The sequence below is a fragment of the Pelodiscus sinensis genome, chromosome 18 (assembly GCF_049634645.1).
Source record: "Pelodiscus sinensis isolate JC-2024 chromosome 18, ASM4963464v1, whole genome shotgun sequence".
NCBI classification, from domain to species: domain Eukaryota; kingdom Metazoa; phylum Chordata; order Testudines; family Trionychidae; genus Pelodiscus; species Pelodiscus sinensis.
Window position 1 is genome coordinate 5,085,299 of NC_134728.1, and position 24,868 is coordinate 5,110,166.

General features: G+C 49.0%; 1 protein-coding gene and 1 long non-coding RNA gene across 3 annotated transcripts in view; one reads left to right on the forward strand and one right to left on the reverse strand.

Annotated features, from left to right (window-relative positions):
- The first annotated feature begins 2,086 nt into the window (after window positions 1–2,086).
- Window positions 2,087–24,868, forward strand: part of LOC112547379 (uncharacterized) — a 31,615-nt gene continuing 8,833 nt past the window's right edge. Inside the window, exons 1-2 of the long non-coding RNA XR_003091118.2 lie at window positions 2,087–3,750; window positions 4,560–4,693. This is a non-coding gene — a long non-coding RNA (uncharacterized LOC112547379). The remainder of the gene's footprint in view (window positions 3,751–4,559; window positions 4,694–24,868) is intronic.
- Window positions 7,423–17,197, reverse strand: NPBWR2 (neuropeptides B and W receptor 2). Of its 2 annotated transcripts, XR_001368920.3 has the most exons (4): window positions 14,627–17,197; window positions 13,924–14,103; window positions 11,428–11,520; window positions 7,423–8,057 (listed from the first exon to the last, which is right to left on the reverse strand). XR_001368920.3 is itself a non-coding variant. In XM_006132479.4 (2 exons), exon 2 carries the CDS (start codon window positions 13,453–13,455, stop codon window positions 12,457–12,459), a length of 999 nt encoding a protein of 332 aa, XP_006132541.2. In that variant the 5' UTR covers window positions 13,456–14,103; window positions 14,627–17,175; the 3' UTR covers window positions 11,602–12,456. The 2 variants fall into 2 exon arrangements, 1 of the variants encoding a protein (XP_006132541.2); XM_006132479.4 differs by lacking the exons at window positions 7,423–8,057; window positions 11,428–11,520 and having other exon boundaries at window positions 11,602–14,103; window positions 14,627–17,175.

Genomic DNA, 24,868 nt, shown 5'->3' on the forward strand with positions numbered 1-24,868 from the left:
CGGAAGAGCCTCAAAATGAGTCCGAGGCAGGCTCCGTTATTGTGGACACGCTACCTCAAATTAGAGCCCCAGGAAGCACTGGGGAGTAATTCTTATGACTAACGCTGGCGAGTAGTTGTTTTGAAATAGCAGCAGCAGAGTGTCCCCACGACGGCCATCTTGAAATAAGCGTTATTCCCCGAGGAAAGCAGGAGTACAGATTTCAAAATAACGCTGCTTATTATTTTAAAATAACGAGCTTAGTGTGGACACTCCACTTATTATTTCAGAATAAGGGGGGTTATTTCGAAAGAACTCCCTTGTGTAGACCAGGGCCTGGTCACCCTACGTATGGGTCTCAGTCACCCCTCCCATCTCTTCGTGCCACTATCTAAGTCCATGGGACACCTGCACCCAGAATACTCTGTCCTGTTGTTGTTGGCACATCTCAAAGAGCAGACAGTGGACCTGGAAAAGATTCAGCGAAGGGCAGGGGCTTGGCACTGGGGGTCTACAGAGGCTCTCAGGGATTAACTGTTTAAATAATTATCAATGAACTGGACGAAAATACAGAATCCCGGCTGGTTCCACGTGTGGGTGACAAACTTCCAGCCGAGTAGGAAACAAGGCTGAGGCCAAGGCAGTGACGTGGAGCGAGCTGGGTCCCTTGGGAAGCTGGGCCCATGCGAACAAAACAGGTTTTCACAGAGCCAAATGCAGGGTCCTACCTTAGCCCCAAAGCCTGCAGGCCACACCCCCGGGAGGGGGAACTGACCCCAGGCAAGCAGGGACTCTGAGAAGGATTTAGGGTCATGCTGGGCAAGCCGCTCAAGAGGATCCCCCAGGGGATGCTGTGGTGAATACGGCTACAGCCATCACTAGTCACACGACCAGAGGAGGGAGCAGGGCAGGCAGGTGTCTCAGAATCCGTGAGACTGAGACTGGACCCTGCAGCCTGCTCTTTTTCAAAAAGAGGTTGAAAAATTGGAGATGGGGCAGCAAAGAGCCCAGCGTTGTGAAGGCTGAGGAAAAACGCCTTCTTGTGTGCTATCAAGTGGAGCCCAGGTCTGTTTAGCTTCTATAAAGGGAAGCTGAGAGGTGACTTCATTGAAGTGTCTGAGGGTATGTCTACACTACCCCGCTAGTTCGAACTAGCGGGGTAATGTATGCATACCGCACTTGCTAATGAAGCCCGGGATTTGAATTTCCCGGGCTTCATTAGCATAAGCGGGGAGCCGCCATTTTTAAATCCCCGCTGCTTCGAACCCCGTGTAGCGCGGCTACACGGGGCTCGAACTAGGTAGTTCGGACTAGGGTCCTATTCCGAACTACCGTTACTCCTCGTGAAATTCAAATCCCGGGCTTCATTAGCAAGTGCGGTATGCATACATTACCCTCCTAGTTCGAACTAGGAGGGTAGTGTAGACATACCCTAAGTGTCTTCCTGGAGAGAAAATGTCATGTTAAAGGGCTGTTTAATGTTGCAGAAAAAGGCAGCACAAGGCCAGTGGTTGGAAGGTGAAAACAGACGCATTCATATTAGAAATAAAGCACAAATATTTCACAGTGAGAGTGACAGATTCTCCGTCTCTTGATGGCTTCCAATAAAGACGAGATGTCTCTCTGGTGTGTGCTTGGATCAAAACTTAGCTACTATGATCTACAGGAAGGCTGGGATGTGAAGGGGTCTGATTTCTTGCTCTAATGGTCCCTTCTGGCCTTAAAGTCTACTAGTTAATGAAAAACTTAGTGTGGCCTAGGGCTCAGCCTCTGGAGTTTTAGGGTACATCTACACAGCAGCTAACTACCATGATTCCAAAATAACAGAGTGTGTATCTACACTACAAGCCTTTATTTCATAATAATGTTGAGCTGGAGGATTTCTTACTCCAACTCCTGGTATCCCTCATTTCCAAGGCTCGACAAATTATACAATCTACTCGCTCGTGGCGAGTAGATTTTAACTCGGAAGAGCCGGGTTCCGGAAATCTGCGCATGCGTAGATCGCTGAACAGCGCGGCTGGCAAGCTGGGCTTACCGCGGTTCGGCGAGCCCTGCTCATTTCACTGGCGTAAGGGAAGACGGAGAAAGAGTGATCTTCCTTCGACTTCCTGCTGTGTAGACAGTGTCAAAAGCTGAGTTAAGCTAGTTTGACTTAAGCTACACAACTGACGTAGATGAAGTTGTGTAGCTTAATTCGACTTCAGCCCGGCTGTGTCAACGTGCCCTTACTGTGCAGCCAGCTTGATCCCCAGACTCAGCTGTCATGAACTGGGATGATCCCGGGGAAGCCGCTCAAACATCCAGAGAGGCAGACCAGGGTCAGGACACCAGCCTTCCGAGGGAGGGGTGGGTGTGGCAGTGACGTCACAAAGGCCTGTTGCAGGACCTCAGCCGATTGGGGGACAGTGGTGGGGAGGCGCTGACCACATAGAGGGACCCTGACATCAGCCAGGCAGGACAGAGGGGCAAGGCAGGGGCAACCTCAGCGACTCCTATGGTTTTGCAACAGCAAGACTCCTTCTCAGGGTCTCTTCTTGGGGACTGAGAGAGAATTAGTATGAAGAGCAACCTCATTGGGGTTTTATCCTCCTTTCCTACTACTGGTTTTGTAGTTCCTGTTTAGACGGTAAGAGCCTCAGAACCTGTCCCATCTGGTCCACCTGGTGCCAGCTGAATTCTAGGCATAGAAAACACTAGGGTAAAGTGATTTGATTTCCTACCTAAAACTTTGTCCCACAGAATTGCTGGGGGCATTGGGGGTTTGTCCGTTTAGATTTCCCTTTTCCTCCTTCCATCCCTCTTTCTCTTCTTCTCTTGATTCTTTTCTCCCTTTTCCATTCTTCCCTGCCTCCACCAAGGAGAGGTGTGTGTATCAAGGTGGGGGGGGGGAGGGAGTTGCTGTCTCTGTGGGAGGCCTTCACAAAGAGGTGCAAGAGTACTCAGAGCCTGGAACCTGGGCCATCTTTTTGGACTTCTGCTGAGACTTCCCCACCTCCCAGGTCTCAGAATCTTGATGTTGATTGGCAGAGCAGTAGGTACTGACAGGGAAGACTCGGGTCCTTTTGTTCTCTTTAAGGCCAAGCAATCACTTTAAGTCACAAACAATCACATATTTGATCGTGCTGCTTCTCGGCCGTTATTGTCTGTGGGCAGTTGCTGATTCTCTCTATTGTTCCAGTTCTTCTCCAATACTTGCCTGAATATTGACGATGAGCAATGGTTGGTTTGCAGCTCATCTGAGAGCACTTTATTCTGATGAGTCAGTGAGTCCCAACGGGCTGGCGAGGGCAGGACATCAGCCTTGTAGCAGAAGGGTGGGTGTGGTAGTGACATCACAAAGGCCTGTTACAGGACCACAGCCTATTGGAGGACAGTGGCGGGGAGGTGGTGACCTCACAGAGAGACCCTGACATCAGCCAGGCAGGACAGAGGTGACTTCAGAGATACCCCTTATGGCTTTGTAGGAGGCTGTCCCACATAGGTGGGGTGGAAGTGCTCTGAGACTGATCCCCTCTGGTGGTGACCTGGCCCATCCTTTGGGACATCTGCTGAGACCTCTCAGCCTCCCAGTTCTTAGAGTCTTGATGCTGATTGGCCAAGCAGGGGGCTTTTAACAGGAATCAGTTTTCCCAACTTCCCAACTGTGAGCCATGGCTGTTCCTGCCTTTGTGGGCTCTGCACAAGGCCTTGTCTGACCTCAGGCAGGCCAGGCTGGGGCACCTGTTGGCAGAGTCCTCAGACACAGGCAGGCTCTGCTACATCTTGGAAGTGAGCATGGTCAGGAGAGGCAGGAGCAGTTTTACCTTAGTGCTGGATGGGGGGACCTGGAAAGGGGAGACTGGAAACCCATTTTCTAGTCTGTCCTTCTAGCCTGCACCCCAGTGGGCCATCCTTGGTCAGAGCCATCGGGGTGTGTAGGGCTCTTCCTTCTTCAGGGACAGGGGAAGGAGATGGAATTTTGTCAGGGCCCTGGCTGGCTTGAGGAGTGAGAGTCTCAAATCCCCTGCCCAAACTTCCCCGCTGCCACCAGGGGGTCCAGGAGATGGAGACTCCTTCCGAGAGAACCAGGTGGGCCCGAAGGGAATCGGCTCTTCTACCAGCACTGAGACTGGGGGGGAGGATGGGGACTGTCCTCACAGTCATTCCCTTCTTCTGACCAAGGGCTTTTGAGCCAGTGAAGGGCGAGGGGTCTGTCAACATCCTGTTGAGCTTTCCCTGATGAGCCCCCCCCCTTCCCTTCCATTAGAGCTCAGCACCGTTCCCCAAACTAGGGAGCTTGGTGGCTTCACTGCAACTGTTCATCAGTGACTGAGCCATGGATACCGGCCGGCTGGCAGGGAGGGGATCTACTGGATCTACAAACAGCTGCTCCGCCAGCAGTAAGGAAACCCCCTGGGACATGGGCCCCAATAGAAAAGTGACACTGACAGAAACCAGGCAATGGGACGATCCACCTCCCCTCTGAGACTGTCCCCCACTGGGTGATGGGAGCCCTTTTGAGACTCACCAAATACTCTGAGATTGGCCCCAGCTGGAGGATGAGTCTGTCTCTCTCCTTCTCCCCCTGTTCCATTTAGGATTAACCCCCCTCCCCAGGCACCAAGGACACTCCACCCACCCTAGAGAGCCCTGCTCTCTAGGATGCACCCCAATGGGAGTGGAAGAACACGGCCACCAACACCAGACCAAGCAATTGGACAGCGAGAAGCTGGTAAGGAACAGGTGTCATAGGGAGATGAGGGAATGGAGGCAGGGGCTCCTCCTAAGTGGGGTGTATGTGGGAGGGGGGGTCTGGCTCTGGAGGTTACTAGAGAGGAAGACGAATCCATCCCAGGGTGCCAGTTGCCTTTAATCCTTCCTGGTTCCTCGGGGCAGCCAAACCTTTGACCCGCCCTTGTTCTCGTGAGACAGGAGGACGTCAGGGCCCCAGTGATGCGCCAGCTCCGCTCCATCTCATCCTGTCAGCAGGTGTCCGAGGCTCTGCAGGGGCTGCCCCTTTTAGGGTGCCTCTGGTGGGCTGTAGAGCCCCCCATGGAGCCAGGCGGGGTTAGGAAGCAGGCCTGCGCCACTGGGATCCTGCCCCGCTGCCCTTACAGAACCTGCTCCAGCTGGAGGAAGAGTTTCAAAGCGAGCCTTCCATGGAGCGTATGTGTCCACACGCTAGCTCAGAAACCAAAGGGTTAATCCAGGCACTGCCAGCCACTGCTGCTTGGCCGGCTAACGGCAGCGGGGTGGACCAAAGGGCTGGGAATGCGACTGGCAGGGCTGCCGAAGAGGGGTGAGCAGGCAGGAGAAAGGAACTCCGGTCAGCAGCCTGCTAGAGCACTATCCCGGGATAGACCCCAGCAAGGGGCGAAGAGGCCAACAGACCAACCCCCTGACCGGCCTGAGCACACGGTGGGTCTCCAGATTCCTGGGCACGAGGAGCGGATTGACAGCCCCACTGAGCTGAGTGAGCCGGAGTCACGTCCTCCCCATTTTGGCCAGGGGATGCCCTATTGCACTGGCACCCTGCCCCGCCGAGCCAGACCGCTCTGAATGGGGAGACAGCAGAAAACCAGAGACTGGCCGGGGAAGATGCTGGAGAAGGTGCAGCAGGAGTCCCGGCTGCAGGAGAGGTTCTGCCAGCAGCAGCTGCCCCAGGTCTGAGAGCAGAGCTGGCCTTTGCCTAAGAGCAGGGGCGGATGATAATTTTGCGGGGCCCAAGGCAGTTCTGCAGGACCCAGGGGTGCACAATTTCGCGCATGCGCCTCGGCAGCAGCTGACTGGAAATAGCGTTTCGCGCAGGCGCCTCGGCAGCAGCTGACCAGAAGTAGCGTGCGTGGGGCCTATTGAGGGCAGCCGCCCCGCTCGCTCTGCCCTATATCCGCCGCTGCCTAAGAGTATGGACCCCTTTGTTCTGACAGCTGGAGGATCCTGGGGGAGGCATGTGCCCAGTGGAGAGGGAGGACCCAGGCTCTTACACTAACCACCCATTTCATGGGGGGATCCAGGACCCTTTCCCCTCCATGGGGGAGGAGGAGCGGGCAGAGGTGTGATAAGCCCTGAGCCATTCACAGGAACCAGAGGGGGCTGCAGGCCCTTCCCTCTGTGGGGACACTGGGGATGGCACATTGTGTTGCACTCTGTGAATCTGCAATTCAATTGGTGAACCAGCCAAAAGGCCAAAGCCTCAGATCCCCATCACCCAGCCTGGTTTATCCCTTGCTGCCCCTTTCCCCCGTTCTATGAGAGGCAGCCCCACATGAGCCTCGATCTCCTCTGCAAGGCATGGGAGGAGCCAGGTCAAGGAACAACCAACATGGTACAGTCCAAGTCCTGTCAAAGGGAAAACGTGGAGCCCCCACAGGGTTTTGTTGTGGGAGAACGCGCTGACATCTCAGAATCAGGAACAGGCTGACAACAAAGGGACAGAATGTAAAACTTGAAGCCCAGGGAGAGGGTTGATTGATGCTGCCAACCTTGAAGTCAAAACTGCTGGCCAAGGGACGAGGATCATTCAAGGCTATCAACAGGGCAAGAGCAGTTGATGATGAAATCCACCATGCAGGGAAAAGAAACAAGACATAGGCCATCGCACACAGATCTGCTGAAGACTTGAAAAGACCAAGAGGGCCTCCTCCTCATGCTTTTTTCACCAGAGCTTGAGCTGCCGGCACCCTTAATCCATGCTGCTGGAAAGACAGAAACAGCACATGCCGTGGATTGAAGACCTCCCCTTGGTGTTCATAGCATGGCCAGAACATTCTAAAGGAATCTACCATCAAGTGCAGATCATTATGGGGAAAAAGGTCCGTGAGGACCTGACAAGGGCCCTATCAATTTCACAGCTGTGAAAAAAGTGAAATCTGCCCTGCACCGTAAAATCCGATCTCCCCATACTGCTAGGAGCCTTGGGCACCCAGCTGCTAGTCTGGCCAGGCTGGGGAGAGACAAGAGTTGTCCTTCCCCAACACAGTCACTCTTGGTGGGGGAGATCAGTGAGGGTACGTCTAGAATACAGGGTTTTGGCGACAGAAGCTTTGTCGACAGATACTGTCGACAAAGCTTCTGTCGACAAAGAGCGTCTAGACTACATTCAGTTCTGTCGACAAAGCAAACCACTTTGTCGACATAACAGTGTGGACGCAAAGGACAGTTTAGATGTAATAATGCCTTCTGTCGACAGAACTCTGTCGACAAAAGGAGTTACTCCTCGTAAAATGAGGTTTACCAGCGTCGACAAAACTGCTGAGTTCTGTCGATGTTATGTCGACAGAACTCAGCGGTAGTGTAGACGCAGGTTTAGTCCACTTTTGTCGACAAAACTCTGTAGTCTAGACACACCCTGAGAGGCAGTGTAGAAATGAGGATGGAACCTAATTTACACCTGTCCTGAGGGCTGCACAGAAGCGAAGGTGGCATTTTTGGGACCCCCTTTGCAAAACAACTTTGGAAACTTCTCACCCCCACCGCGCACAATCCTGTTTTGGATTAAGGTCCACATGGTTAGAACGTCATGACATTTCTGAGGCAAACTTCTGAAATTGTGGAGTTGTCCAATCTGGAAAACCTCTGGTGGTGAAACTGATGAGCATGCATGATGAATTTGGTAGAGCCCTACCTATTGAGTGGAAATCGCGGGAAATCGTTTACCAGAAACTTTTGGCTATGTTGGACCTCAGGGTTATTGGGGAGTACCCAAGTACAGCTTTTCTCCATCTGCGGGCTCCCAACTCAGAAAGGGGTCACAAGGTGAGTGTAGGGAGGTCATGAGTAGGATCACTAGCCTCCCAGGTTTTCCCAGTCATGACCTCTTTTTTGGTCTTCAAATCTTCCTCTGAGCAGATTTTGGAAATATTAAAAAAAATCTGTGATTTTTCTGGTGTTCCAAACTGGATGTCTGAAAGAGGTCACATCCAGGAAAACCCAGATGCATGGTGTATGCCTGTCAAACATCAGCAATCTCACAAAGAAACTTGTTACTTACCGAGGGACAAAAATATTGTCTACATGCCACTTGTATCAACCAGAATGTATACAACCTTCTGCTAACTCCGTAGCCTCCTGCCACCTGCTGCCTCCTCCTTAATTTCCTGGAATAACAAAAATGAAACTTAGTCTCCCAGCAATGCTATGTCAGTGCAAAATTCTTTGTCCTGGGAACACGGCCAACCTCAGGTGCACCAGCATCAGGAGACAAATAAAAAAAATCATGAGACTGGCTTAAAATAATGAGTTGAAAAAGAAATACATAATTTATTTTTGGGTCTTTTATGTGTCTTTGCTTTCTGAGCCTAAAGGATGCACTCAGGTCATGTTTTTAGCTCTTTCTCTGCAAACCTGAGGACTTGAAATGCTTTTCATATGAAAGGTGAGGGTGCATCTTCACTCCAGAGACTATGTTGACACAGCTGTGCCAGCATAGTCCTCTAGCTTAGATGCAGCCCACACACAAAGTCATTTTTCTGTTGGCATAACAACACAACCTCCCCAAACAAAGCCCTCTTAGACTCATAGCTTGAGCAGTCATGCCTAGCAGTCAGAGCAGTGGCAGTGCGAGACCAGGAGATGGGTTGCTTCACCGAACCTCATCCATCCACTCCTGTAATAGACACACAGTTTCTGTTTGAGTTGAAACCAGCAAGTGACCCATGCTCCAGGCTTCAGAAGAAGGCAACCTTGCCCACCCAACCCCCAAGACCGCTGCAAATCTGACCCATCAAAAATTCCTTCCCGACCCCAAACGTGGGGTCAGTCAGACCATGAGTATTTTGGCAAAACCCACCAGCCAGTCACCTGAGAAAAAATTCTCTGCTCTCTAATGATTCATGCCTAGCACAACACTTAGTTATCTTGGATTAAAGTAGTGTTTCTCAAACTGTGGGTCCCGACCCCCAGGGGGGTCGCGAGTGACTTAGAGGGGGATCACAAACAAATTAGAGGGGGGTCGCGAGCAACTGAGAGGTATCACAAGTTTGAGAACCCCTGGATTAAGGTTTGAGCCCTTTCCTGTAATTAGTGCAGCATGAGGATCAGCTCAGCTAAGGATTCAACATCTGTTTTGTGAGACAACTTGCTAATTAGAGCTGGTCAAAATTTTCCCACTGGAAAAGTGTTGAAATTGACATTTTGCACAGAAAACATGTTTTGGATATTTTTTTTCAGTTTTCTGCCTGTAAGAACTAAGAACTGAAATGACAAACGTCACTAACACATCAAATCAATTTGTTTTGACGGCAATGTCTACATTTTCTGTTTCAGTATCTCTGATTTAAAACCTTTTCGAATTTTTCAGTTTGCACATTTTTTTTTTGTCATCTCAACTTTTCATTCCCATGCAAAATGGGATCTGGTTTGGGAATGTGGAAATTTCCCACAACATGTCATTTTTCTGCCACCAGAGCTAGGAGTTAGGGTGGGATTGTTAGCAATGCTGTGCACCAACCCCAAACCACGGTACTCTGCACTTAAACACTGCCTTCCATGCAGGGGAGGGAAGATAGAGATGTGCAGGCTGAACCTCTCTAGTCTGGCACCCTCGGGACCTGACCGATGCCGAATCACAGAATTTGCCAGATCAGAGGAAGGCAATATTGTCTAGCAACATTACCAACACTTGCACAGCTTACTGGGCTCTTAGAAGACATTATGGGCACATTACAGATAATAATGTGTCTAGACTGGCATGATTTTCTGGAAATGCTTTTAATGGAAAAGTTTTCCGTTAAAAGCATTTGCGGAAAAGAGTGTCTAGATTGGCACGGACGCTTTTCTGCAAAAGCACTTTTTCGGAAAAGCGTCCGTGCCAATCTAGATGCGCTTTTCCGCAAAAAAGCCCCGATCGCCATTTTCACCATCAGGGCTTTTTTGCGGAAAACAAATCTGAGCTGTCTACACTGGCCCTTTTGCGCAAAATTTTTGCGCAATAGGACTTTTGCCTGAACGGGAGCAGCATAGTATTTCTGCAAGAAGCACTGATTTCAGACAGTAGGAAGTCAGTGCTTTTGCGGAAATTCAAGCAGCCAGTGTAGACAGCTGGCAAGTTTTTCCGGAAAAGCGGCTGATTTTCCGGAAAAACTGGCCAGTCTAGACACAGCCTGAGAGCCAGGACTGGTGGCTGTAAACAAACTTTACCGGACTGCAGGAAACTTGGCTACATTCGAGTGAAGTGGACAACCCCCAACTAAAATCATGCCAGACCACGGATGTTGCTGGACCAGAGAGTGCCGGACTAGAGAGTTTCAACATATAAGAACAGCAATAATGGGTCAGACCAAAGGTCCATCCAGCCCAGTATCCTGTCTGCCAACAGTGGCCAATACCAGATTCCCCAGAGGGAGGGAACACAACAGTTAAACCTCACATGATCCGTCTCCTGTCACAGAGGCTAGGGACACTATTCCTACCCATCCTGGCTAATAGCCATTGATGGACCTAACCTCCATGAATCTATCTAGCTCTTTTTTGAGCCCTGTTAAAGTCCTAGTCTTCACCACATCCTCTGGCAAGGAGTTCCACAGGTTGACTGTGCACTGAGTGAATAATGAAAGGTGTAGAGAACCAACAGGTATCCCAATTGAGCCAAGCCCATGACACTAGCACAAAGGAAAACTCAATGAAACTGATCAGCAACAGATTTTTCTCACTGGGCTTTCTTAAGCTATGCCGATGCTTGCGCTGCAGCATGGAAAGGCTCTGCTAGGGGGAGGCAGCTGGGAAAGGATCCGGCCATGGCAGCAGGATACCACACTGCTAAAAATAACCATGTCACTATGGGAGGCGTAGTGTAGGGCACATAAACGGGTCAGGGGGTATGCTGGGCACTCTGCTTGTCTAAGCAATGCTTCTCTGTCTACACTGCTGCTCCTATCCATGCCAGCTGGGCATGCTGTGTTCACGTCTGCATGCCCACAGAAGGGTAGACCTATCCAGCATCCTAGTGTCATGCTGCCAGGCAGAACCAAACCTGGGCTCTCTGGAGCTTTGCGTATGAGCGTCTACAGCCTGAGCTAAAAGCCAGCTGTAGAGCAGACTCATTCTCTCTCTCTGTCTCTCTGTAAGTGGTCTAAATGCCACTACGTGGGACAGTGAACCACGCCCAGCCAGGTGTGTGGGTTACACTAGCACTAAAACATGCTCGAGTTATGTTGCTCTTAGCTTTTGATTGCCTCCTGGACTGCATCAGGGCACCTCAGACGGGGACCTGCGGAAAGGTTCTAATAACCACTCTTCATCCACAGAGCTCAGAGCACTTTACTTGGGTGCTGAAGTGTCACCAGCCTAGTTTTAGAAGGGGGAAGCTCTTTTACTGGCAATTCTTTTACTACCTGAAATAGATCTTCCTCTCTCCCTGAGATATTGATGATACAGTGCCTACCACAGCAGGGCCGTGGCTCATGACAAAGACTCCTAAGCACTACAATAATACAAATAATAAATATGAATATTAACAGATCAACTCACCTGTTTCAAGTTAAGCATTTGCTGGGTGGAATGAAAGTCTCTCGGTGACACTTTTTCTAGGGCTGTTCTTGTGATATGTAGCATGTCTTTGCTCTGTTATAAGAAACAATGCAGGGTTATAAATCAGGTGACATGAAATTTACATGGCAGCGATGATTGGGATGAGTAAGGTAACCATGTTTCCTAAAAAATGTTGCTTCTAGTAGAAAGACCAGACACTTTTTCAAGGTCATTTATTTCATCACACACTTGAACGTAGATTATCTTTCTAAACATTAAAAAAGAAAAGAAACTTCTTGGCATTGCTACTACACAAATTATCACCACAATATTTGTATATTGTTTAGTTCAGATATTGCAACTTTCAGACACTTCTTTTTACTTTGTTTCACGTGAGCAGATGAGGTAAGGCGAAATCTTAGGGGAAAACAGACTCTCCTCTGAAATCAAATTATGTCCAACACACACACACACACACACACACACACACACAGATGCAGGTTTCTTCATATGCACCATTTTATCTCATCATTAAAGTCCATTTTTATAATGTGGAAATGTATCTGGCAACTCCTCCTACAGCATTATAACAATTTGGCCTACAGCAGGTAGATTAATAACAAAAAGCTAAGCACACTTTTAAAAGGCTGATCTTTTTAGCGTGATAGCTTCAGCCCTTTGAGCGACCCGGTTCTTCTGCGATTGTACAGCAGGTGGCAACACAAGACCATGAGATGGCAAGAGTACATTTTCTAAAAAGGTTGCCTTCAGTATTTCAGAATGTGCCCCCTAAACAAGACAACAACCTCCCCCCACTTTGATTGTGAGAGTCATACAAAGAAGATGAAACTTTATTATTAGTTATGAAAATGCAAAAGAAACAGCACAGACATACATAGTCATTCAACAAAAAGCCTAACGAAACAAGACGTATAGCTTGTCTATTTTTCAGCCAGACACGGAAAAGTTTGCGAGGTCGCCCCTGCAAAGCCACGAGAGGGAAGGGAACAGAGTGGCATGGCCCATCTCTTAAGCCGCTCTGCATTCCAGCATCTTTCTAAAACTTTTCCGGAAACTGTCATCCAGGAAAGCGTACAAGAAAGGATTCAAGCATGAATTGGCATAGCTCAAACTGGTGATGAAGTAGGCGATCCCAATGACCAGGGAGGTTTGAGTTAAGTCAGTGGTCAAAGCCACGATGGTGGACAGGTGGAAGGGGGTCCAGCAGAAGAGACACACGGCCAGGACGATGAAGACCATGATGGTGACCTTTTTCTTGGCTTTGTCCAGGGCTTTCGCGTTTGAATTCAAGTGCATATTCCTCAGTTTGTACAGCATCATGGTGTACAGAATGCAGATGGTGGACACGGGAATGGCAAAGCCAAGAATAAGGGTGTAGATCCTGCTGGCTTTGAACCAAAACTTCTCGGGTTTGGGGAAGTTTAGACCACAGCTCTTGATCTGTAGGTTATCTACATAGACGTTGGCAAAGATGAAGAAAGGGAGAATGATGATGGTAACCAAGGCCCAGATGCATAGGCTGACAATTCGTGCTGCGCGGTAGGTGCGATGGGGCATCCTTTTGGATTGGACGGTGGCCAAGACCACCAGGTACCTGTCTATGCTCATCACCGTGAGGAAATAGATGCTGGAGAAGATGTTGTAGTGGTCTATGGACAGGATGATCTTGCAGAGGATTTCTCCAAAGGGCCAGTAGTGCAAAAGGTGCTCAGCAATGTTAATGGGCAGAACCAAAGTGAACAAGTCATCGGCTATCGCCAGGTTCAGAATGAACATATTGGTGACAGTCTTCATCTTCGGGGCCTTGAGGATCACGTAGATGACGGCGGTGTTGCCCGTGAGCCCCACTGCACAGATCACAGAGTAAATGATGGGGAGGACAACATAAAAATCAGTAGACTGGTCATGGAAGGTGAAGTTGGACCTCGTGCCATTGTCCAGATCCCTGCAGTCATTCGTATCATTGCAGGGGCTGGTCAGATTGCTTTCCCGGGAGTGATTTCCCATGCCTGCTTCCTCGGATCAGGAACGGCGTTCTGGTTTCATTGCAGACCTTGGCAGGGAGAGCTCCTTGTTGCTGGTGGAGCGAGGTTCACAGTTCATCGGGAGAGCAGGGACTTTCTGAAGGAAGGCGGGAACCTGCGTGTCTAGTCACCTTGTAAAATTTGAAATGTTTAGCTCAGCCGTGGGGGGGGGGGGGGACAAAACGCCATTAAAAGAAGCCCTGCTGGTAAAACTGGGGCTTCCTCACACCAAGCAAGCAAGGGAAATAAAAAACCCACAAAAGCTCTTCAGTCTTGCGCACCTCAGTCTGTGTGGTTGCTGGGCGGTGCTCAAGAGGTCTGGCTGTTCAGGATGAATCAGCTGGAGCAAAGATCCCTCTTGGGTGGGAGGGAAGCCAACCCAGGCAAGCTTTGTGCCCCGCAAACGATTTACGAGCGGGGGATTCACAGGAAGTCTGCTGCCGTTACTTACACTGCTGCCACTTGCTTTTCTGCCCCGGCCAGTGGGAAGACTTTAGTGTTTAGTGCGTCTGTTCCTCTGGGTCAAGGGGCTTCCACAATCTTTTTACCTCCAGTGAATGGGGATTCTGCTTTCCAGCCCAATCCAGTGGGAATCTGGCCACTGCAGGCAACCCGGTCGCTTCCTAAAGCCCTGCGAAAAGAAAAAAACAAAACAAAAAAACAAAAGCTGTGATTGAATGGGCTTGTCTGAAAAGAAAAGAACTCTCAAGTACAGCTAACTTTAGCCCCAGACCTTATTCAGTAGCAAAAACATCCCTAAGACAATAAAAGTGTAATAGTATGTGAGACTCGGCACACACACAACGATGCCACCGGTCCCAAAAGTTCAATATTTATACAGGAAAAAAAGGAGGAAAAGATGCTCCTGCAAACAAACACAGGTGTAGAATAACTGCGGGAGCAGTTCCCGTCTATTTACATCTTTCTGTCTGATGCTTTCTTTGTGGCTATTATTTTCCCCAGGCACTTTCCAAAATTCCTCTGCAGGGAAACAAATCCACAAAGGGCAAAGGTTTCCCAACTCCTCTGCAGGCTTTGCAAAGGGAAAAAAAAGTCCAAGACAGCAGCAGCATTTTGCCAGTACACAACAATAATCAAAGGCATACCCAAGCTAGAATCTTTCACACAAAGCTAAAGCTGTCTGTTCCTCTTACCTGCAAAAGCCGGGGGGAGCTTGTTGTGTTCTCCAGCACTTTGCTGCCTTCCGCTGTTCAGTCTCTTCTCTCTTTAATCTGAGTTGGAGGGAGGGTCTCAAGCTATGCTGACGTTACCAGTCAGTCCTGACAATTGGCTCTATCTGCCGCTGTTGATGTTGGTGCAGATCTGATCAGAAACCAAGCACCACTTTGGAAAATCAAGGTGATAGCTGCACTTCGCTATTTCAATAGCAAACAATCTTCATGCTGAAAAAACAACATCAGATGAGACACTTCAGGAATGAAGGGGACGTTGAAATGCACAAGCAGCACCAGAGCTGTGAGGCTGAGACTGTTCAAATGTGGAAGCTTTCCACTCACGTGGAAGCTGTCACTTGGCTGTTCTGCCTGGTGTAAGGCATCCAGGTATGAGCGCAAAAGACAATGGTACAGATCGTTCAGTGAGACACTTTGCTTGACGGTCAGCTGCTAAGACAGGACGTCAGTGGATCTTAGTGGATTGACACCCCTTAGAGATCTGGCCCTGGCATGAAACACAGCAAAAGTCTTCATCAGAGAGAGATGCTGTCCAATGCAAAATGAAGGAGACTCATTTAGGAGGAACGAAACTCATCACAACTATCCCCCCCTCAATGTAAACATATTTGTCCTCTTTACTTGCACAGGTCTGTGTAAAAAGCAACGACGGGACCCACTCTTATTCGATTGATTTTATTCTGGTGTAACACTGTTCATGTGCATGCCATTGCCTCGGATTTACACCACCAAGAGTGAAAAAGGTCTCTAGTCTATTAACAATGGACCAGCTAGGCCCAAATTGCCTGCCTTTTTGTTCTGATGCCAGTTAAAAGAGTATTTTAATCACCGGTCAAAATACCATTTGATTCTCCAAGGCAAGGTGTTTGCCAATACTGTTGGGCCGTGGGATGAAGCCACCGTTTCTTGCAGAATGGGGTTAAAATCAGCGTTTCCTGTAAGCTGTGAGCTTTCACGGCCGCTCAGGAGACATTAAAATGCTGCCCAGCTGACTGGCAGAGCGCCCACTGGTAGGTTTTGTGATTCTATTGATCATGCACATTTGCACATGCCTCAGTGCACATAAAAAATGTATTCTGCACATGGATGACAATAATCCACACATGGATGAAAAGGATTAGAGGGAACATTGGTTCACACCAATGTCTCATGTTAACATGAGCGAGGATCTGTCCCACATATCGGAGAGCAGGTTTGATCCCAGTCGGGCAGCTATTTGGAGGGCATGTTCCTGATATTTGTATTTTCCCGGACACAACAAAGTTTGGATGCATTCCAGTAACTGAGCAGGAATGGAGTCACGCCTGTGCATAGCGGTGTTTTATAGTGGACATGAAGGTAACATCTTAAGGTCATGCAGGGTAATTGGCTATGTGGTGGATATTGGAGTTCCATTCACCGTATAGAAATCCTGAAGGTAACTTTGTATTTCTCTGCTGAACACAGATGCTCTCTGTCATGAAGAAAAGAATAAAGAGTACACTGAGGGGAGCGATGATTCTTTCCTGACAGCCATCTAAGCAGCTGCCGAGACTGAATTAAATGGGGAAGGGTTCAGAGAAGAGTCGTGAGAATGATTAAAGACTCGAAAACATGCCTTCCAGTAAGACTCCAGAAAGTCAGTCTATTTAGTTTCTCAAAGAGGAGGTTAAGGATGCTGGATCACAGTCTATAAGGGCATGTCTACAGTGCAGGACAAAAGTTGAATTAAACTATGCAACTTCAGCTACTTCAATTGCGTAGCTGAATTCCAAATAGATTAATTCGGCTTTTGGCACTGTCTACACAGGAATAAGTCGAAGGAAGAACACTCGTCCTTCGACGTCCCTTACTCCTCATGAAACAAGGGTTACAGAAACTGGAGTAAGAAGTCCTCCATCTTGACATTATTTCAAACTAACGGCTTGCTGTGTAGATGCACACTATGTTATTTCAAAATTACGTCAGTTATTCCGAAATAACACTGCTGTGTAGATGTACCCTAAGAGCATACATGGGGAATGATTTATCTACACTGGTGCAAATGTGCTTAACATAGACAAGATTGGGTATAATGGGCTTGCAGTGGCCACATGAAACATCTACCTCCAAACGAGTGTTCTGTGTAAATCACAAACTTGACTAGTCAGTGGGCAGTCAAACATCCTACGATTAGGAAGATCATCAGAATACCCTGGAAAAATGTCATAAGAAGAAATTGACCATCCCAGCCCCAAGGAAGAGAAGTGGGCAAGAAGATGATGTTGATTTATTTTTTTGGTTTACAATAGTACCTAGGAGCTCCCAGCTATGGAGCAGGAACCCACTGTGCTAGGCACGGTCCCAAAAGACTAAAATCTTGATCCCTGCCCCAACTAAACCATCTTGAGGTTTTCAAGTGGTAGAAAAAGGAAGAGAAACAGAGCCTTGAGACCCGATTCTCCTCTCAGAATCTGTGTACACGGGGAAAGATCATATGAATTAACCAAAAGTGTGACTTTGAAGTGAATTAGTTAAATCACATTAAATTCTGTTATTCAGAATTAGTAGCCTTAATTAGATATAACTTATTTCACTTTGGGAGAGAATTAAAGTGAACTGAATTAATGACTCTTTAATTCCGAATGAGGGTATTGCCATGTAGGTTTAAGTCAGTTCAACTAATCCACTTCAAATTCACATATTTGGTTAATTTGGATTAACTTTCCAAAGTGTTCCTGTGTAGACAAGACCTCATTCACACCAATGGGATTCCATTCACTTCAGTGGAGTCACTCAGTTTATTTACAAGATGAGAGATCAAAAATCAGGGACCACTTAATCAGGGCTCCTTAGTTCCTATCTCCTCTTCTTCCAGTTATATGATCTCCCCTTTCTTTCCCCCTTCCTCAGTTAAAATGTATACAAAAAAGTACCATCGTTACTTGCAAAACCATGAAAATAATATTAGGTATAGCATTCACTATCTGCAGCGGTGTTCATTTTCGGCAACAGACTTGCTATCCACAGTCCAGTTAGAAACATGGGCTTGGATTCAGGCAATATATTATGTGATTCAAATGGCACAGTGAAAATGCAGAATTTGGGAACTATTTTCTAGATCTGACCTAGAGAAACAGAATTGGAGCAGAACGCATATTTCAAAAATATACCACTGAATTTACTGTTCAAAGGGTCAGTTTCCTATGGGGAAAAAACCATATCTAAGGAGTGGTGAAATGTGAATAGCCAAGATAAACCTCCAAAATCCGAACTTTGCACATGCAAATGGACAACAGTAATGCATACTAGTACTTTTGCACACCGCTTCCCGACTACAGGGACAACAGAACTGCACACAAATTTTTCAGCAGCAATTTAGACTCACACGCTTAAAAAAAATTAATCCATTTGGCTATATTTATCCTTAGTGTTGCTTCATTAACCTGAATGGAAAGCCACCAAGGATGAATTTGGATCCCTGTCCAAATGACACAACTCTCTGTCTCGTCATGGAAGTTGACTTCATACCCTTGGAATTAGTCGTCTGTCCTGGTCCCTCCGACAGGATCATGTTATTTTCTGGGGCTATGGACAGAAGTTGAATTCTTGAAGCTTCTCCAGTCTGGTTCATATCACTGTTTTCTCTCCAAATACATGTGCCTTATCAGTGAAGGCAGTAGAGAACCTGATTGGCTGTTTCTGAAAGGCAGAGGAGAGTTTGAAGGCTGACGGGTAAACAGTTCGCTGTGGGTGACCACAGTCTGAGCTGTCCATTGTCATTTGAATTGGTGTCCTGTGATGCTGGTGCCTTCATCACGGAGGAAAACAGTCTGCCTAAGAGGCGCCTGAAGTGTACCGGGCCCTGCTGTTTTATCAAATAAGAACTGTCTAAGTCTTCCTGTGTGAGCCGGTTAAATGTTCTCTTTCTCGTTGTGTGTCTGTAAAGACGGGCGGGCAGCGTGTGGAGAAGCACTGTGGAGGTAGATACTTCTCGTGTGTGCATTCTGCACGTTTCCTGCCACCTTCCCGATCACTGGAGAGCACTGCATTAACACGAGCTCTCTCTTTCCTAAGGACTCGTTTGCTCTAGGGCAGTGGTCAGGGCCGGCCCACAGCACTTTGACACCTGTGGTGGGGAGCTCAAATGATGCCCCCATGCTCCCTCGCTTGGGCCAAAATTTGCAAGGTCTCAATTCTGCCTTCTTCCTGTTCTACTCCTCTCATGGGACTGCTCTGCTACCTACCCCAATAAAGAACTAACAACTTAAAATGCCTTGTTCAAAAATTAAAAGTAACACGTAACTCTGGGACCTAGTGGCTCCCTCCCCGCCCCCCTCCTGCCCCCCAGTCTGGCACCTGAGGCGGCTGCCTCAGTTCACCTCATGGGAAGGCCAGCCCTGGAAGTGGTCACCAACCAGTCGATCGGGATCTACCAGTAGATCTTGGAGCCTCTGACAGATGATCCTGACTGGTTTGGCCATGAGGCGATCAAGCACAGCACTTCAGCTGCCCCTCCCCCTACTGCTGCACATCTCCTGCCCTTTGCCTTGGAGCTGCTTCACCCCCAGAAGCCTCCTGCATGAGATACAGAGCAGGGAAGAGAGAGGAGAAGGGGGCTGATGTCAGGGTGCCCCTCTCCCACCCTATATTCTATCTCCACAGACTGCGGGGGAGGGGGCACAACAGGGCCTGGGATGGAAGGAGTTTGTCAGTGCAGGGCCAGGGCAGGGGTGAGTCTGCCTTAGCCCCACTGCACCACCACCCCAGAGCCCCCTGTGGTAAGCAGTGTCCAGCTGGAGCCAGCTCCGAACCCCAGCCCCAGTCATGTACCCCCTCTACACCCCACACCCCTGCCCTAGCCCTGAGCCCCCTGGACCCAAACTCCCTTAGGGTATGTCTACACTATCCCCCTAGTTCAAACTAGGGGGGTTAATGTAGTCATACGGAGCTGCAAATGAAGCCTGGGATTTGAATTTCCCGGGCTTCATTTGCATGATCCCGGCCGGCGCCATTTTTAAATGCCGGCTAGTTCGGACTGCGTGCCGCGCGGCTACACGCGGCACGAACTAGCTAGTTGGGATTAGGCTTCCTAATCCAAACCTCGTGGTGTACAGCTAGTTCGGATTAGGAAGCCTAATCCAAACTAGCTAGTTCGTGCCGCGTGTAGCCGCGCGGCACGCAGTCTGAACTAGCCAGCATTTAAAAATGGCGCCGGCTGGGATCATGCAAATGAAGCCCGAGAAATTCAAATCCCGGGCTTCATTTGCAGCTCCGTATGACTACATTAACCCCCCTAGTTCGAACTAGGGGGGTAGTGTAGACATACCCTTAGAGACCCTGAACCCCAGCTCCCTTCCCCAGGCTCAGCTCAGAGCCCCCCTCACACTCCATATCCCTTAACCCAAGACCAGAGCCTGTACCCCAACCCTCTGCCCCTGCCTGGTGAAAGGGAGGGAGATGGGAGGACAGAGTGAGCAGGGGCAGGGCCTCAGAAGAGGCACGAAGGAGGTGGGGCCAAGATATTTGGGTTTGAGGTAGATCCTGGGTTGCATTTAAATTCAGAAAGTGTGTGCTTCAAAAGGTTGGGGACCACTGCTCTAGCGACACGGAGCACTGTCGATGTTGCTCGTTGCCCCCCGAGGGCCTGGGACAGCACTATCGATAGTAGCACTGCCCCAAAAACCCCTCCGGCCTATCCCTATTCCGTAGGCACCACCAAGCTGAGTCCAGGTATAGAAACGAAATGCTCCTGTTTGCTCATTGTCCTGTGTCCACCCTTCTGCTCAGATGGACACCCTAGTGGATTGGATGGCACCGAGTCAGAGAATATAACGGATGGAAGAGACCCTCAGGAGGTCACCTAGGCCAGCGGTTTTCAAACGTTTTTTCTCATGACCCAGTTGAAGGAAATGCTCGATGCCGTGACCCACCATCATGTGACTGGAGTGTGGGCTCTGGGGAGGGGCTGAGGAGGAGAGGTTTGGGGGGTCTGACTTGGGGGGGCTCAGGGCTGGGGCAGGAGGGGCTCACCTTGAGCCAATGGGAGTGTGGAGCTAGTGCGTGGAGCAGGGGCAGTGCATGGAGCCCTGTGTGCCTCATCCCCCACATAGGAGCCAGGCCTGCTGCTGGCCGCTTCTGGGGCACAGCACAGTCTGTGGTGCCAAGACAAGCAGGGAGCTGCCTTAGGCCCTCCTCCCCCCACCCCACTGGTCACCTGACCCCCCTGCAGCAAGGAGACCCAGCGCCCGACATCCCACCACCCGGTGCAGGGTAGAGACCTGTAGTTTGAAAACAGCTGAAGTCCCATCTGCTCTTCATACAAGGACCAATCCCAACTAAACCATCCCAGCCAGGGCTTTGTCAAGCTGAGGCTTGAAAACTTCTAAGGATGGAGATTCCACCCCCCAGGCTTGCTAACCGGAAGGGGAGGCAAAGGGTGAAATTGCCCTGAGACCCAGCAATTCAGCAGGGAGAGCAGCTGGAAGCCCAGGCCTATTAAATCACAGCTGGAGTGCCAAAAAGTGCGCTCCAGGCAGCTGTGAGGGTTGTCAGCAGGGGGCGCACACCAAGTAGAGTTGAGGGCTGGCTACCTCTAGCCCCACCCCTTCCACCCAAGGCCCCGCCCCTCCCTGGAGAGTGAAGCTGCCCTCCCACCTTATCTGGAGCCCAGTCCTGCTGTCATCCCCTCTCTAGGGAACCCATTCCAGTGCTTCACCACCTTCCTAGGGACATAGTTTTTCCTAATATCCAACCTAGACTTCCCCCGCTGCAACTTGAGACGATTGCTCCGCGTTCTCCCATCTCTCACCCCTGAGAACAGCCTCTCTCCATCCTCTTTGGATCCCCCCTTCAGGGAGTTGAAGGCTGCTCTCAAATCCCCCCCTCACTCTTCTCTTCTACAGACTAAATAAGTCCAGTTGCCTCCGCCTCTCCTCAGAAATCATGTCACTGAAATTAAATGTTTAAATCTCGACTAAACCTTGGGCAACTTCAATTTGCCCTTCCTGTGTGTGTGCATTATGACATAGGCAGGGGCAGATGACCGTTTTGCGGGGCCCAGGGCAGCATAATCTTGCAGGGCCCCCCTTTGTCACAGCGCATGCGCGGGGCTTTTTGAAGCGCAGGGCCTGGGGCGGCCGCCCCGCTCGTCCTGCCATATATCCGCCCCTGGACACAGGCGTTGATCACATGATCCTGGTTTTTGCACTGAGCCCAGACCTGACTGGGTGCCGAAAGTGGACCTGCTCTAGGGAAGAATTCGGAGTGTCTCATGAAGGAGGCTTTGTACAGATTGTTTTATTGTACAGATTTTAAGTGATTTAACACTGTTCTGACCCATTCTTTAGAATGCCCCCGATCACTGTTGTGACACAAGTTACAATAAAAGTGTGACACGAGTTTTATCCTGGGGAAATCCTTTGTCAGAGCCAGGTTTTATTTCCAGCAACCCACACTAGTCCAGCCTGGCTTTTTTCAGGTTAAGGAACAAAACTGAATTGTTTAAGGAAGAGGAAAGAGATTCACATGCTAAAATCAATTGCATTTTGTCACCTTCAAACTCCTGGCGTTTGCTATTGACGCCCATCGAGCACTCCAGTCCAGACAGACAGACAGACACAAAGGCTATGTCTACACTGGCGCTATCTTGCACCAGAGCTATGCAAATGAGGCTAAGCGTGGAATATCGCCGAGCCTCATTTGCATATTTAATAAGCTGCCTTTTTTGCAGAAGAGGCTCTTGTGCCAGAAGGAGTGTCTACACTGCCCCTTCTTGCGCAAGAAAAACCCTCTTGCGCAATGCCGTTATGCCTGAAAATAATCAGCGTAACAGCAGTGCGCAAGAGGGTTTTTCTTGCTCAAGAAGGGGCAGTGTAGACAGCCCCTTCTGGCGCAAGAGCCTCTTCCGCAAAAATAGCGGCTCATTAGATATGCAAATGAGGCTCAGCAATATTCCACGCTTAGCCTCATTTGCATAGCTCTGGCGCAAGATCATGCCAGTGTAGACATAGCCAAAGAGTTCTGCTTGCAGTGCTGGCTGGCAAGGAGACAGCCGGACACTGAGACAGACGATCAGACATAAACTCCACAGCAATAACACAGACATCGTTAGAGCAGAGAGATCAGTGTGCACAGGAAGGGTTAAGGTTTCATTACAAAGGGAGGTTTGCAAACTTTTTCCAGGGACTTCAGCCCTGCTTTGGGGGAACTGATTCACTGATTTATCCTTCCCACCAAGGGGGTGAGAAACTACAGGATAGACCTCTCCAGTCCGGCACACTCTGATCCGGCAACATCTGTGGTCCGGAATGATTGTAGTTAGCTGGATGTCCACTTAGCATGGGTGCAGACACGTTTCCTGCAGTTGCATAACATGTTTATGGCTACCAGTCCTGGCTCTCACTGCTCTGTGCTGTTATTTAGCTCTAATGGACCCCTAAGTGTCTTCTCAGAGCCCAGCAAGCAGTGGAAGTGTTGGTCATACTGCTAGACAATATTGACTTCCCGTGGTTTGGCAAATTCTCTGGTTCAGCACCGGTCAGGCCCCGAGGATGCCAGACTTGAGAGATTCAGCTTGTCACTAGTTCTGATGGTGTTGTCCTGTAAACGTGAGGGCTGTGTTTAGACTGGCAAGTTTTTCCGCAAAATCATCTGCTTTTGCGGAAAAACTTGCCAGCTGTCTACACTGGCCGCTTGAATTTCCGCAGAAGCACTGATGATCTCATGTAAGATTGTCAGTGCTTTTGCGGAAATACTATGCTGCTCCCGTTCGGGCAAAAGTCTTTTTCTGAAAGACTTTTGCGCAAAGGGCCAGTGTAGACAGCAGAGATTTCTTTTCCACAAAAAAGCCCCGATCGCGAAAATGGTGATCGGGGCTTTTTTTGCGGAAAAGCGCGTCTAGATTGGCCACGGATGCTTTTCTGCAAAAAGTGCTTTTGTGGAAAAGCGTCCTGCCAATCTAAACGTGATTTTCCGAAAATGCTTTAATGGAAAACTTTCCCGTTAAAAGCATTTCTGGAAAATCATGCCAGTGTAGACGTAGCCGAGGTTTATTCAAAGCCAAAACTCATTGCCAAGCTTTAGAGCTGCAAGTCCGGGTCAAAGTTGACTCAAGACTCACAATTTTCGTAGGCCACTCTGTTTTATTAGCAAAGCGCTTTGCTAATACAACCAGAAAAATGAGACCCTATCCCAAACCCAAGCCACCTTATTTATACAGATAAAAAGATTGAACAGACAAAAGATTGAAAAAGGGCAGGAATTGACAAAGTTACCTGGGGTCAGTCAAGTATCTCATTTCCTTATCAACTCTCACCAATCTCTTGTTAATGTCTCACTGTCACCCTTAAGTGGAACATTTGTCCTCTGCCTCAACACCCTTCTTCCTGCTTACACACAAACACCTTTACCTTAACATCTCTCTTCCTGCTAGAGGAACACACAACATTTCTTTAATTCATTCTACTTTTACAATATATTTTAGTCTACTTTCACATCCCGCACAGGTCAAAAGCAAAGGAAATGTTTGCAAGCCCCCTTGGGACTTGAGACCATCGGTGTCTACCTGGCTCCCCTGCCAGTCAACAGCTCAGGGAGAAATGGAGTTTTTGAAGGGCTACAATTTCCAAAGACTGCCCCGGGAAAAAGCCACACCTGCCCACAGGACAAAGGGTTTTATTCTAGCAAAATCGATTGTCAGCACAAATAGCTGTCTGACTTGTGCTTGCAGTTTAAGTTGGCAGAGGCACAATTCATCTGATTGGTGCCTGCATTTAAACGGTGTGTGGAAATTGTATCGGAAATAGGCAGAATGTAGAAAATTGCAATTCCATTCACTGCTCCTTTTTTTACTGTCCATTTTACTCTCTCTCCTGCTCCCCATTTTCCTCTCCTTTCAACCTCTGTTTCCCTCCCTCCGCCTTCTTTCAACTAATGGGATTTATTCTTTGACAGGCCTGGCAGGGCACTAGCTCTTGTGATTGGTGGCAACGCAGGCATGCCAATAAAAGTCGGACAGTGCAGCTGATGTTTATCAGCTCTTTTGCTGACAAAATACTTCCACCCTCAATGAACAGCATTCTCATTGTCAGCAGGAGAGCGCTCCTGCACACCACACGCTGATCACACTGGTACCTGCTGCCGCAAAACTTTTGTCTTGGGAGGCGAGGGGTAACACCTCTGAAGGACATACGCTGTGTCGTTCAGTGGCCAGTGTAGACACAGCCAAGCCCGCTGATAGACAAC